General features: G+C 38.1%; 1 protein-coding gene and 1 long non-coding RNA gene across 2 annotated transcripts; both read right to left on the minus strand.

Moving 5' to 3' along the window:
- Positions 1–726: 726 nt before the first annotated feature.
- Positions 727–5,535, minus strand: LOC126717802 (non-functional NADPH-dependent codeinone reductase 2-like). Its single transcript, XM_050419706.1, has 4 exons — positions 5,165–5,535; positions 4,725–4,968; positions 4,222–4,401; positions 727–1,240 (listed from the first exon to the last, which is right to left on the minus strand). The coding sequence occupies exons 1-4, from the start codon at positions 5,479–5,481 to the stop codon at positions 1,016–1,018; spliced, it is 966 nt and encodes a 321-aa protein (XP_050275663.1). The 5' UTR covers positions 5,482–5,535; the 3' UTR covers positions 727–1,015.
- On the minus strand, positions 2,296–4,206 carry LOC126717803 (uncharacterized). The gene is made up of 2 exons (XR_007652748.1): positions 3,909–4,206; positions 2,296–3,631 (listed from the first exon to the last, which is right to left on the minus strand). It is a non-coding gene; the product is annotated as an uncharacterized LOC126717803 (long non-coding RNA).
- Positions 5,536–12,303: the final 6,768 nt, after the last annotated feature.

Here is a 12,303-nt window from a genome sequence, read left to right on the forward strand (position 1 = left end):
GTGATAGTGAGTTTTTAATCTTCACTTTTTATTTAGTTAGTGAGTGATGTGACAGTTTCTCATTAAAATAAAAAAAGATTTCAGTTAAAAAAGTAATGGAGAGGTAAGCTAAATCCAAAAGACAAAAGTCTGAATTTTATTAATTGAATAATTGTTAAAAACAGACCAAAAAATATATTTTAAAATAACTCCTAATTAATACCTAACTATAACAGAAACTAAATTTGACGTAAAAACAATTAAAAACACTAAAAATAAGAAAATAAATGTCTTAAACCTAAAATAATTAAAATTACATAAAAATACCAAATATAACAAATTATTTAAAGATTTTGTCCTACGTTATACATAAATACTAGTATTTTTTTTTTTTTTTTTTTTTAAATTGGGGAGGGGGGGACGTCCTAATATAGCTCCGTCCCTGTTCAAAACACAAATGTATGTTGCTTGAAATGAAATACAACAATGAGAAGTTGACGTTCTAAGTTCTTCAATTTTTTTTTTAAGGAAGAAGAAAAAAAATTAATGGTGAGATATTTGGGCCATACATAACATTAGATATCAAGTTAGGTCAAAAACCTTGTAACTTAAGTGACACATCAAGGAATCAAATCCCTCAAACTATCTAATTAAAATAAATAAATGATGCTTTCAAAAAAAAAAAAAAAAAAAAAAAGGTCAGACTGACTTTTTTTTTTTTAATAAAGAAATCATATGTATGCCAACTGAAGAAAAATCCATTTCTATATATATAAAAGGCAGATTTAACTCTCATTGGTCTTTCTCAAAAAAGAAAGAAAAAAATTTCATTGGTAACCCAACACAGAATGAGTACAAGCCTTTGGGGGAAACTTTGCCGTTGGCACCTTCGACTAAACCTTCCAACCAGAGGTAGTTATTGAACAACAACAACAACAATAACGGCAGAAATGTGTATGAGAGAGAGAGCATAATGATAAATCCATAACCAATCTTGTGAATTTGCTACATCTGGTAAATGCATTCTTATAAAATTCTAAATTTCTCCATCCCAAAGCTCCGAAAGAGACTTGTAGGGGCCTTCTTCAGATATGAATTCAAGTCCAGGAAATCCTTTACGCTGTGGAATTTGACTTATCTTCTCTAAGTCCTCTGGACTCAGTTTCCAGTCGAATATGTCAAGGTTCTCTTTCATCCTATCCTTGTTAAAGCTCTTCACAAGCACACTCACCCCTTGCTCATAAACCCATCTTATACAAATCTACACAACAATAAAATCACCGTCTTGCATAAAATAATAGGACTTAGATCCACTTATTCATTATACATATATATAACATAAATGAATTTATATATCCTTAAAAAGTCCCCAATCTAAAAAAACATTGATTCATTTCTATGCATTTTTGCCTTTGAGATTTGGATCAAACTAGTCATGCTAGAAGGTAAGTTTTGGCTTTTTTTGTAAGCTGAAATATTATTTTCGTTCTTAAAGTTTGGATGATGTTCATTTAATAAAATGTGAAACTGTTTTTCGTTTTTAAGCTAGATAGCGGGGTCGACAAGAAAGCTGCGAGAATTTCATCCCGCTTTCTCATATGTATGGCACCTTCTGAATCAAAAATGAACCTGCGTTTGAATTAGAAATTTGAAAGTATTTTGAAATTTCTTAGTACTTTGCCTCAATCGTCAATTCTACCCTGACCTTCCTCATCCTCTTTATCTAAATCCACAGATTTGGGTCTTCCCAAACTCCCCTCCTACCCCACCTTAAACTCCCTTGGTCCTCCCATGCATCGAGCATTGACATGACAAACGAGTTGGTTCGGGTAAAAATGATCATCTTAACAGGTTAAAACAAGCCGCGTCAAGGGTTACAGGTTTGGTCATGTTGAGATTGTTCCGTATTTTTTTACATAGAAAAAAAAAAAAAAAGATTTGAAAACGTGTACATGTATTTTTTTTCACATGAGAAATTTGGTATATTCTACAACAAATTACTTGGTGTGAAAAAAGTATTGTAATCGGGTGCTAACTCATCAATAAGATGAAAAAAAAGTATTGTAATCGTTTTATGATTCGTAAATTGAATGATTTAAAGTTTGGGTATAAGCCATAAATTCTTATGCTTGAGGGAACATAATTTTAAAAGCGGGTGTAAGGCATGATGATAATTGTGAATAAGTGCATTTTATGAAAGAACTTAGGTGAAAACCCTGATTAATGAAGTTATACAATTATAGTTGAGTTGATATTTTTAAAAACTTGAAACATGAAAAGTGGTACAGTTTTACTGTTTGTAAGATTGCTTAGATCTTTTTCTTTTTCTTTTTTTTTTTTTAAATTTTATGAAAAGATTGCTTATATCTTGATTAGATGCAATGGCTTGATCATGAGTTATTTTATATGTAGTTTCTTAATAAATCTTGTATTTTGGATCCCAGTAGAGCTTTTAGGATTGTATAATGCAAAATATTGCATATTTTTGTATAGGAATTATACTTAAGAATTATGATACTTTTCTAGTATATTATAATTGTTTTTCACTTTCACATGGATATGTTACTGTTTTGTTTTTTTTTTTTTTTTTTTTTTTTTTACCATCCACAGCAAATTACATAAGAGAGTTGTGATAAGCTGCTTGAGAGATAAATTGTCGTACTAGAATTTTTCCCCCCAAATGGGGTATTGGAATATTTTTTAACACCCTTTTGCTTTAAAGATTGTTGTGTAAAATTTTGAGTGAGATTGGTTTGTTTTAAGGAGTATTAATTTTTTTTTTTTTTTTTTTTTTTTTTTTACTGTTGTTGGAACAGGTGAAATTATTTTGAATGCAACATAGATGAATGAACTATGTTTCGATCGATTCTTATGATTTTATTTTATTTTTTGGTTTAGTTTTACTTTGAACTTTGTTATATATAAAAAATAAATTTTTTTTGAGAAACAATTATTAAAAAAAAAATGATAGTTTGTTGCTTTAGTAATAACAATTATGATCTTATTTTAATATAAAAATCCCTTGGCTCTTGGACCTTTATGTAATGAAGAGATGGCATAGTATTCTTTTATTAATAATAAACTTTTTTTTTCTAAAATTTATTATATAAAATGCAAATGAAAAGGGGAAACAAATTATTTATTTATTTTTTTTAAAGAATTTTTATAAAACGTTAGATGATGGTACATCCGGTTGACCTAACCCAACCTAGCAAATGCAGGTTGGCTCACGGGTCTACAATTTTTTACTCTGGTAAAAAATTTTGGATTTCAATTGGGTATTTTTTTTTTCCATTGGGTTATTGAGTTGTGTCCAATTTTTCCAACTCTAATCAAACATTCTAACATGCACACAATTGCTTTGACAACTTTATTTATTTATTTATTTATTTCCAATAACATCAACATAGACTTTCCGACTTCTTTGGGGGTGTTTGGTAGACTAATTTGAGTAATGTTGTTTGTAATTTTTTGAAATACATATAGATGAAACAGTGTGTAAAAATATGTGTAGTGTGTAAAAATATGTGTAATGTTGTTTAAAATGTAAAAATATTAATTTAGGCTTGAAAAAGTATGTAAAAATATGTGTAATGTTATTTAAAATATGAAAATGTGAGTTTGAACTTACTTACTACCTACCAAACAGACCCTTTGGGTCCATTTGGATTGAGCTTATTTTTACTGAAACTGAAAACTGAAACTGAAAACACTGTAGCAAAATAATTTTTAAATGTGTGAATAGTGCTATGGGACCCATTTTTAATAAAAAAGTTGATAAAAAGTGGAGCTTGTAGGACCCGTGAACAGTGTACAAGTGCACTGTTTATAACTGACCGGGTCAACAGTTGCGGCTGGGGAGAAAAAAAAGAAAAAAAAAAAAGAAGGAAACGCAGAAAGAAAACACAGACGGTCTATCCAAACTGCACCTTTGTGTTCGGAGAATAACTTTTTTTGAGGTTTTATTTTATTTTATTTATTTATGTTTATGTAAGTGTTTTAGTGAATCATTGTGACTATTTCTTTTTTATTTAAAAAAAAAATTAATGTGTCGCATCATTTTTGGAAAGTATAAAAGTCTTCTTTTACATCATATTCTTATTAAATTTATCTTTTTATTATTACTATGGTTTTCCCAATTACAATTTATAGATTAAAAAAATAAAATAATGAAAAGGAGACATGAAGAAATGTTATTATATGCACAATTACAAATAAAAAGGAATAAACAAATATTATTACCTGTGCAATAGTTTTCCCTGTTGCCTCAGCAATCTGTTTTAGCACCTCACATTCCATTACCCAGTTTGTTCCCCACAGTGTTCCTTTGGCTCCCAAGGGTGAATAAGCAGTGATACGTATACCCTTGTTTTCACAAAACTCTCTCAGCTTCTTCTGTTGCCAAAGTGGGTTCATCTCCACCTTCCAAAATAAAGCAGCTCATAGACATTACAATCAATCCGCATCCATGAAGAACAACTTTGTAATTATTGGAATAATATTTTCGAAGAAAAAACAAACGCTAATAAAATGCTAAAATGCAGAACGCTAAAATTTTTTGAAAAAGAAAAATCTAGAAAATATTTTTCAATTATTAATTGAATTTTTTTTAATTTAAAATTTTTGAAAAAAAATTAGAAAATTCACTAGAACATATAACAAAAGCTGATGGAAGAAATAGAGGTTTGAAATGAATTTTGTTGAAACATAAAAGTTTGCATTTTAGCCAAAAAGAAATTACTCACTTGATTGACTGCTGGAGGGATCTTGGCTGTGGCCAGTAATGTTTCAAGCTTTTTGCATGAGAAGTTGCTTACACCAATTGATTTGGACAGGCCAAGCTTTTGACACTCCTCCATAGCTTCCCATACAGACTTGATATCTATAGGAAGCAGGTCTTTCTTTTTTACAGGCAGCTCATATTCCCCTGGCTTCACACTTACTGGCCAGTGAAGGAGATAAAGATCCATGTACTCCAACTTCAGATTCCTGTATAAATGAAATGAACAAAAAACAAGAATATTTTTCAGCTGAGAGTATATATATACGGTAATTCGAGTATTCCAATACTGATTGTCCTTGTAAAGGAGAGCAAGACAATATCACTGAGTTATATAGATCTCACTCTATATTTTAAGAGAACATAAAATTGACCAAAATAGATGAAAAATATGGGTCATATTACTTGAGTGTTTTTTGTATTGCAGGCAAGACACAATCGTGGTGAGCATCGCTGCACCAAAGCTTGGAAGTGATAAACAGCTCGTCTCTGGATTTGATTAAGCCAAGGTTTAAAGCATCATCTATGGCTTCCCCAAGAGGCTGCTCAGACTGGTAAAGAGCAGCCGAATCAAAGTGTCGGTATCCCAGTTTGATTGCATGGAGAAGAGAATCTCTCAGAGTCTCAAAGGAGGCTCCGAAAGGATATTCGGCTGTGCCAAAGCCTATAACTGGAATGGTCTTTCCAGTTGAGTCTACAGGGATTTCTGGATGGTTACCCATTCTGTAGTGCCTTGTCTATTATGTCTTGTTCTGGCTCCCAATGGTGACAAATTTATACTGACGAAGAATTTAGCTTAGAAAATAAAAATCCTCTAAATAGAAATAGTCCTATCCAATAATTGAATTGCGTACACAATTTGTGGCCACGTTAGAACCTTTGGATAACACTAATACACATAATAGCACCACCACATATTTTTGGTGAGGGTTACTTTACAAGTGTCTTTATGGGTAATGCGAGGAAAGAGTCAGGGTTCAAGTCTCCAGAAATAAGTTTCATACACATATACACTTAGATTAGGTTATAATAAAATTTCTATCATGCATTAAAAAAATATACACATAATAGTACATTATTTTGTAATAATTGTCGTGGAATTTATCTGGGTTTAAATATTGGTTTTGTACAAAAGTATTAAAGTTTACATAAAATTTGATTTTTATTATATATATATATATATATATATATATGTGGGGCACAATAGTTTATGGGCTCGGCCTGCTCGCTTATGGGGAGTCCACAGGTCCCAAACTGAAGGAGGCCAGGGCCTAAGCTCAAAAATAGTAAGCCCAGAGTGGCCCAAAGATACAGCCGAGGACAGTTTAGTCCTCGGCAGACCCAAAACCTCATTGATGAAAGTGGCATACAAGCAAACTTAAAAGATCAGGAAATATCTCGGGGAAATAGTCCTTAATACCCTTCATTGATATGACATTGCACCTGACAGAACCGGATTCTTAGGCTTTATTGACCATCTCCAACCATTTCGGGATTAGACTGACGGGACAAATATCTGTTCTGGAAAAGTCGACCCTACACGTGGACGAAGGACAACGAACGTAGGCTAGTATAAAAGAAAACGTAAGGTAACGAAGAGGAGGATCCCATCTCACTTCTTGGGAAAAACTCCAGGGAGGAGAATGCCCGGATAATATATGTACACCACCATGAAAAACCCATCGCCGGGTAACCGGAGAAAAGCATTAAGTGCTCCTCGGACCTTATCCGAGGAGTACAATCCATCAAGTTATAAAGTTGTGGGGTTTGGAAATCCAGGCTGAAGCCTTTCCTTATCTAAGCTCCTTAAAATCCGGTTTGGACCAACGCCCTGTGACCAAACGCTAGCCTTTCAAGCCCACTCTCTACAAATTTTATTGTGAGGGATCCTTCACGCGCGAGCCCAACGTCATTGTTGGGCCGCTTGAGAATCGTGTCCCTACAATTGGCGCCATCTGTGGGAAGGCTTGCGCGTTGGCACGGGTGGCGCATGAGTCAGCTCTCTAGCAAGCAGAGATTCACGAGTTTTTCCCATCTCCGGCGACATGCAGTTGTTGCTCCGCCATAAGCTTCTGCTAGGGGCTACGCCTTGCACTGCTAACGGCGCGGGCAGCTCTAGGGGCTTCTGGCCTCAAGCCAACTCTCCCCTCCCTGGCCTAGGGGCTAACCTTCGAAAAATAAATAAGTATAGAGAAAGAACTACTCAAAAAAAGATATCTTACAAGTTTTGGACAAAACCAAGGCCTTGTATGGTCCTCGGACCCAAGCCTATGGGGAAACCAAGTACAAAAAATAAATCTTACAAGTTTTGGACAAAACCAAGGCCTTGTATGGTCCTCGGACCCAAGCCTATGGGGAAACCAAGTAAAAAAAATAAATCTTACAAGTTTTGGACAGAACCAAGACCTTGTATGGTCCTCGGACCCAAGCCTATGGGGAAACCAAGTACAAAAAAGATATCTTACAAGTTTTGGACAGAACCAAGGCCTTGTATGGTCCTCGGACCCAAGCCTATGGGGAAACCAAGTACAAAAAATAAATCTTACAAGTTTTGGACAGAACCAAGGCCTTGTATGGTCCTCGGACCCAAGCCTATGGGGAAACCAAGTACAAAAAAGATATCTTACAAGTTTTGGACAGAACCAAGGCCTTGTATGGTCCTCGGACCCAAGCCTGTGGGGAAACCAAGTACAAAAAAGATATCTTACAAGTTTTGGACAGAACCCAGGCCTTGCATGGTCCTCGGACCCAAGCCTGTGGGGAAACCAAGTACAAAAAAGAAATCTTACAAGTTTTGGACAGAACCCAGGCCTTGCATGGTCCTCGGACCCAAGCCTGTGGGGAAACCAAGTACAAAAAAGAAATCTTACAAGTTTTGGACAGAACCAAGGCCTTGCATGGTCCTCGGACCCAAGCCTGTGGGGAAACCAAGTACAAAAAAGAAATCTTACAAGTTTTGGACAGAACCAAGGCCTTGCATGGTCCTCGGACCCAATTCTGTGGGGAAACCAAGTACAAAAAAGAAATCTTACAAGTTTTGGACAGAACCAAGGCCTTGCATGGTCCTCGGACCCAAGCGTGGGGAAACCAAGTACAAAAAAGAAATCTTACAAGTTTTGGACAGAACCAAGGCCTTGCATGGTCCTCGGACCCAAGCCTGTGGGGAAACCAAGTACAAAAAAGAAATCTTACAAGTTTTGGACAGAACCAAGGCCTTGCATGGTCCTCGGACCCAAGCCTATGGGGAAACCAAGTACAAAAAAGAAATCTTACAAGTTTTGGACAGAACCCAAGCCTTGCATGGTCCTCGGACCCAAGCCTGTGGGGAAACCAAGTACAAAAAATAAATCTTACAAGTTTTGGACAGAACCCAGGCCTTGCATGGTCCTCGAACCCAAGCCTGTGGGGAAACCAAATACAAATAAGAAATCTTACAAGTTTTGGACAGAACCCAGGCCTTGCATGGTCCTCGGACCCAAGCCTGTGGGGAAACTAAGTACAAAAAAGAAATCTTACAAGTTTTGGACAGAACCCAGGCCTTGCATTGTCCTCGGACCCAAGCCTGTAGGGAAACCAAGTGCAAAAAAAAGAAATCTTACAAGTTTTGGACAGAATCCAGGCCTTGCATGGTCCTCGGACCCAAGCCTGTGGGGAAACCAAGTACAAAGAAGAAATCTTACAAGTTTTGGACAGAACCAAGGCCTTGCATGGTTCTCGGACCCAAACCTATGGGGAAACCAAGTACACAAAATAAAAAAACCATAAGTTTTGGACGGAACCTAGGCCTTGTACAGTCCTCAGACTCAAGCCTATGGGGAAACCAAGTACACAAAAGCACCATCGGAGTTCCCTACTTCCCAGTCGATTGCTCGGATGGATTATTTAGAGATTATCAGCCTTGGACGATATTCACGCGCTTATCACAGAATATTCAACTGTTATCCCGGTTAGTTTCCTAAGTTTGATTTACTATGAATCATCGATATAATGCCTGGTAGTATTGATAAATTGAAGTTAGTTAGATTATGTTTCAAGCTATTTTGCTCTAAATATTCTTGAAGAAACACACACATAGGGCACACCCATTCACAAAGTAGTGTTGTCAAAGGAACAATATCCAAAACAAGTAAAGAAATTTCCATTTTTACTAAAACAAAGAAATAGTACAGCGTACAATGAGAAGCTGGAATCAGTTTGTGTCAAAACTCACTACATAACCAAAAAGAAATGAAGATACAAGAGAATAAAATAAAGCTGAGGAAGTAGATCAGAGGAGAGGTTGGCTACAGCTCCAAGATCTTGTTCTTCCTCAATGCTTTCACATGCCCACAACTCAAACAGCAAAAGAGACCCAACTTGAGCCTGACACCGTTGAAGGAAAGGTGCAGGGAGTTGGAAGTTGAGGGGCTTTCTCTAAATATTTGCCTGCCACAAGGCAAAGGCGCTGATGGCAGAGAATCTTTCTTCTGACACACCAAAATTCTGGCATGAACAGAACCTGCTTCGGATTTTGACTAAAAGAGGGAGAGACACCCTTTTCCCTCGGTCGAAATGGAGTATTCCCCTGAATTTATGCTTCTTGTGCCCATACCTTACTATTTTGAGTCTCATGAGGACACGGCGCTTCTGTGACGGAGAGATTTCCTCCTTCCCAACCTTCGCTTCAAACATGTTATGTTAAGAGAGGATAGCACTGAATGTAGGAATTGTGATTTGGGAGGAAACTGAAGGAGCTGTGTGTATATAAAGCAACTCTTTCTCCCTCATATTTATTTGAAAAGACAAGGTGGTGGCAGTCAACTCACGCAGCGTCCCCAGGAACGCTACAGACAAAATGGCTTTGGCCCAACTTCCAACGTCAACTGCAACCACAAGATTAAAGGAGCCTCGCAAAGGCGCACCTCGAACACTGGGACATCAGAAAGTGCCGCGTGGCCAGAGATTGCATAAATACCTCTTAATTCGTGGGCCTAGTGAATTCGCGGCCCAGGCCCGTTCTGCATAAGGGCCCAGGGACTATGGCCCACGTCGAGGAATAGCCGCTGCCGAGGGCAACCTCTGCTCGGTGCCTCGTGATATACCTGGAGAAAGGGAGAAATTGAACTCAAAAAAGTTTTGGACAGAACCAAGGCATTGCATGGTCCTCGGACCCAAACTTATGGGGAAACCAAGTACTCTAAAAAAAGTTTTGGACAGAACCAAGGCATTGCATGGTCCTCGGACTCAAGCCTATGGGGAAACCAAGTACTCTAAAAAAGTTTTGGACAGAACCAAGGCATTGCATGGTCCTCGGACTCGAGCCTATGGGGAAACCAAATACTCGGACGGGAAAGTCCTCGGATCAAATACTGAAAAATGTTAAGGCCAGTATGTTAAGATGGCAAAATGACCCCCTATTCAATAGCCTAAGGAAACTGTTCGTTTTGCGAATGACATGTCCTCGGATGGTTATTCCTTACACTGTATCGAATACTCAGTCCCCACCTCGGCTAATGTTAAGGTAAGTCTCGTTCCTTACCGGTTGGATCGTTATGTCGAATAATAATTTTGTTAAAGTTATTGTGGCGTCTTTTTATTAGCGAGTATTTTGGCCTTAGTTGTCATTGATTCAAATGCTTTACTATTGTACCGAGCAGTGCTTGCAAATTTATTAAAACATATAAACATAACATACGAAATAGAATAACAATAACTTTGATTAATATGAAAAATTATTACAATGTACAAGGAAGGGCTTAAACAAGCCTATACAAAAAATGAACTGCCGAAACAGTAATAACATCCGTAATACAGATAAGTAAACAGTCAGGTGTCCTTTAAACTCGCCTTCAAAGTCTCTCTAAAATCTCTGCCTCAGTACTGCTCATATCAGGAGAAGAACCTTATATAGAAAAGATGAAGGAGAAGGAAGAAGAATTGGAACACATGAAAGCACTTCAGCAAGCTCTTGTCGCTGAGGAGTGCAAAGGAAAAAGAAGATGGAGGACATGAGCAGGAAGGAGGAGAAGAAGAGGGAAGAAATGAAAAGAAAAAGAAATGAGTAAAAGAGGGAGAAGGGAAATCAAAGGATGGCGCCAGTGAACAAAGAGAGGAAGAAGCAAGGGCATTTAGTCCCTGCCTCAATCCTAACTCTTAGCACACTGGAGCCATATTAGGTATGCTCATGAGAGAGCGGGTGGAGATGATAATGGAGGTTTTCGACTCAGTCACACCGAAAGTGGGATGTGACGAGTCCCTGCTTCGGATTTTGGCTAAAAGAATGGGGAGGCAAATCTTGAGTCTCCGCCATCCTTGCCCCGACCGAGCCATCTCAAGTTTTGTTAGGACATGGCGTTTCTGGGAGAGGAAGGGTTTATTCATGGCTGACTACTATGGTGGATGTATTATTGGATAGGGAATAACCAGATGGGAGAAGTGAACTCTGAGAAGGGCCTGAGGGATTCAGATATGAGAAAATCGCCTTTTGTCTTCTCTCTTTATATAGGGAACGAAGAAAAGGGTATATACCATGTTCAGATCCCCAGGGAAATCTATAAAGAAGAACGCGCCGTTTCGTTCTCCCACGCCATCAGTAACCGTTAGATCTGGGAGGTCTCGTAAATGGGAAGATATTAAAGGCACGATTTAGATAACCAAACGGCATAATGGCAACGTGCGCAAATTGAGGGAAACGTCTTGTAGACCGGCGCATTCCTCGGGGAGGTGAAGAGTCGCCAACGTTGATCAAGGGCTGAATTGAATGAACCGCAATAAAGGTTTGATATTACCAAAACCCACATTTCCAACCAAGACGTTGGACAGCAGGGTTTTGAGGAGCTAATGTGGGGCACAATAGTTTATGGGCTCGGCCCGCTCGCTTATGGGGAGTCCACAGGCCCCAAACTGAAGGAGGCCAGGGCCCAAGCTCAAAAATAGTAAGCCTAGAGTGGCCCGAAGATACAGCCAAGGATAGTTTAGTCCTCGGTAGACCCAAAGCCTCATTGATGAAAGTGGCATACAAGCAAACTTAAAAGATCAGAAAATATCTCGGGGAAATAGTCCTTAATACCCTTCATTGATATGACATTGCACCTGACAGAACCGGATTCTTAGGCTTTATTGACCATCTCCAACCATTTCGGGATTAGACTGACGGGACAAATATCTGTCCTGGAAAAGTCGACCCTACACGTGGACGAAGGACAACGAACGTAGGCTAGTATAAAAGAAAACGTAAGGTAACGAAGAGGAGGATCCCATCTCACTTCCTGGGAAAAACTCCAGGGAGGAGAATGCCCGGATAATATATGTACACCACCATGAAAAACCCATCGCCGGGTAACCGGAGAAAAGCATTAAGTGCTCCTCGGACCTTATCCGAGGAGTACAATCCATCAAGTTATAAAGTTGTGGGGCTTGGAAATCCAGGCTGAAGCCTTTCCTTATCTAAGCTCCTTAAAATCCGGTTTGGACCAACGCCCTGTGACCAAACGCTAGCCTTTCAAGCCCACTCTCTACAAATTTTATTGTGAGGGATCCTTCACGCGCGAGCCCAACGTCATTGT

The sequence above is a fragment of the Quercus robur genome, chromosome 3, assembly GCF_932294415.1.
Source record: "Quercus robur chromosome 3, dhQueRobu3.1, whole genome shotgun sequence".
NCBI lineage: Eukaryota > Viridiplantae > Streptophyta > Magnoliopsida > Fagales > Fagaceae > Quercus > Quercus robur.

Bases quoted from the DNA above. Each gene is read 5' to 3' on its own strand.
- LOC126717802 (XM_050419706.1), bottom strand. From the start codon at position 5,481: ATGGGTAACCATCCAGAAATCCCTGTAGACTCAACTGGAAAGACCATT. The intron at 4,969-5,164 runs GTAATATGACCC...TCATTTATACAG, and splicing joins GCAATACAAAAAACACTCAA to GAATCTGAAGTTGGAGTACA. The intron at 1,241-4,221 runs GTAATAATATTT...ATTGTTGTGTAG, and splicing joins CAGGGAAAACTATTGCACAG to ATTTGTATAAGATGGGTTTA.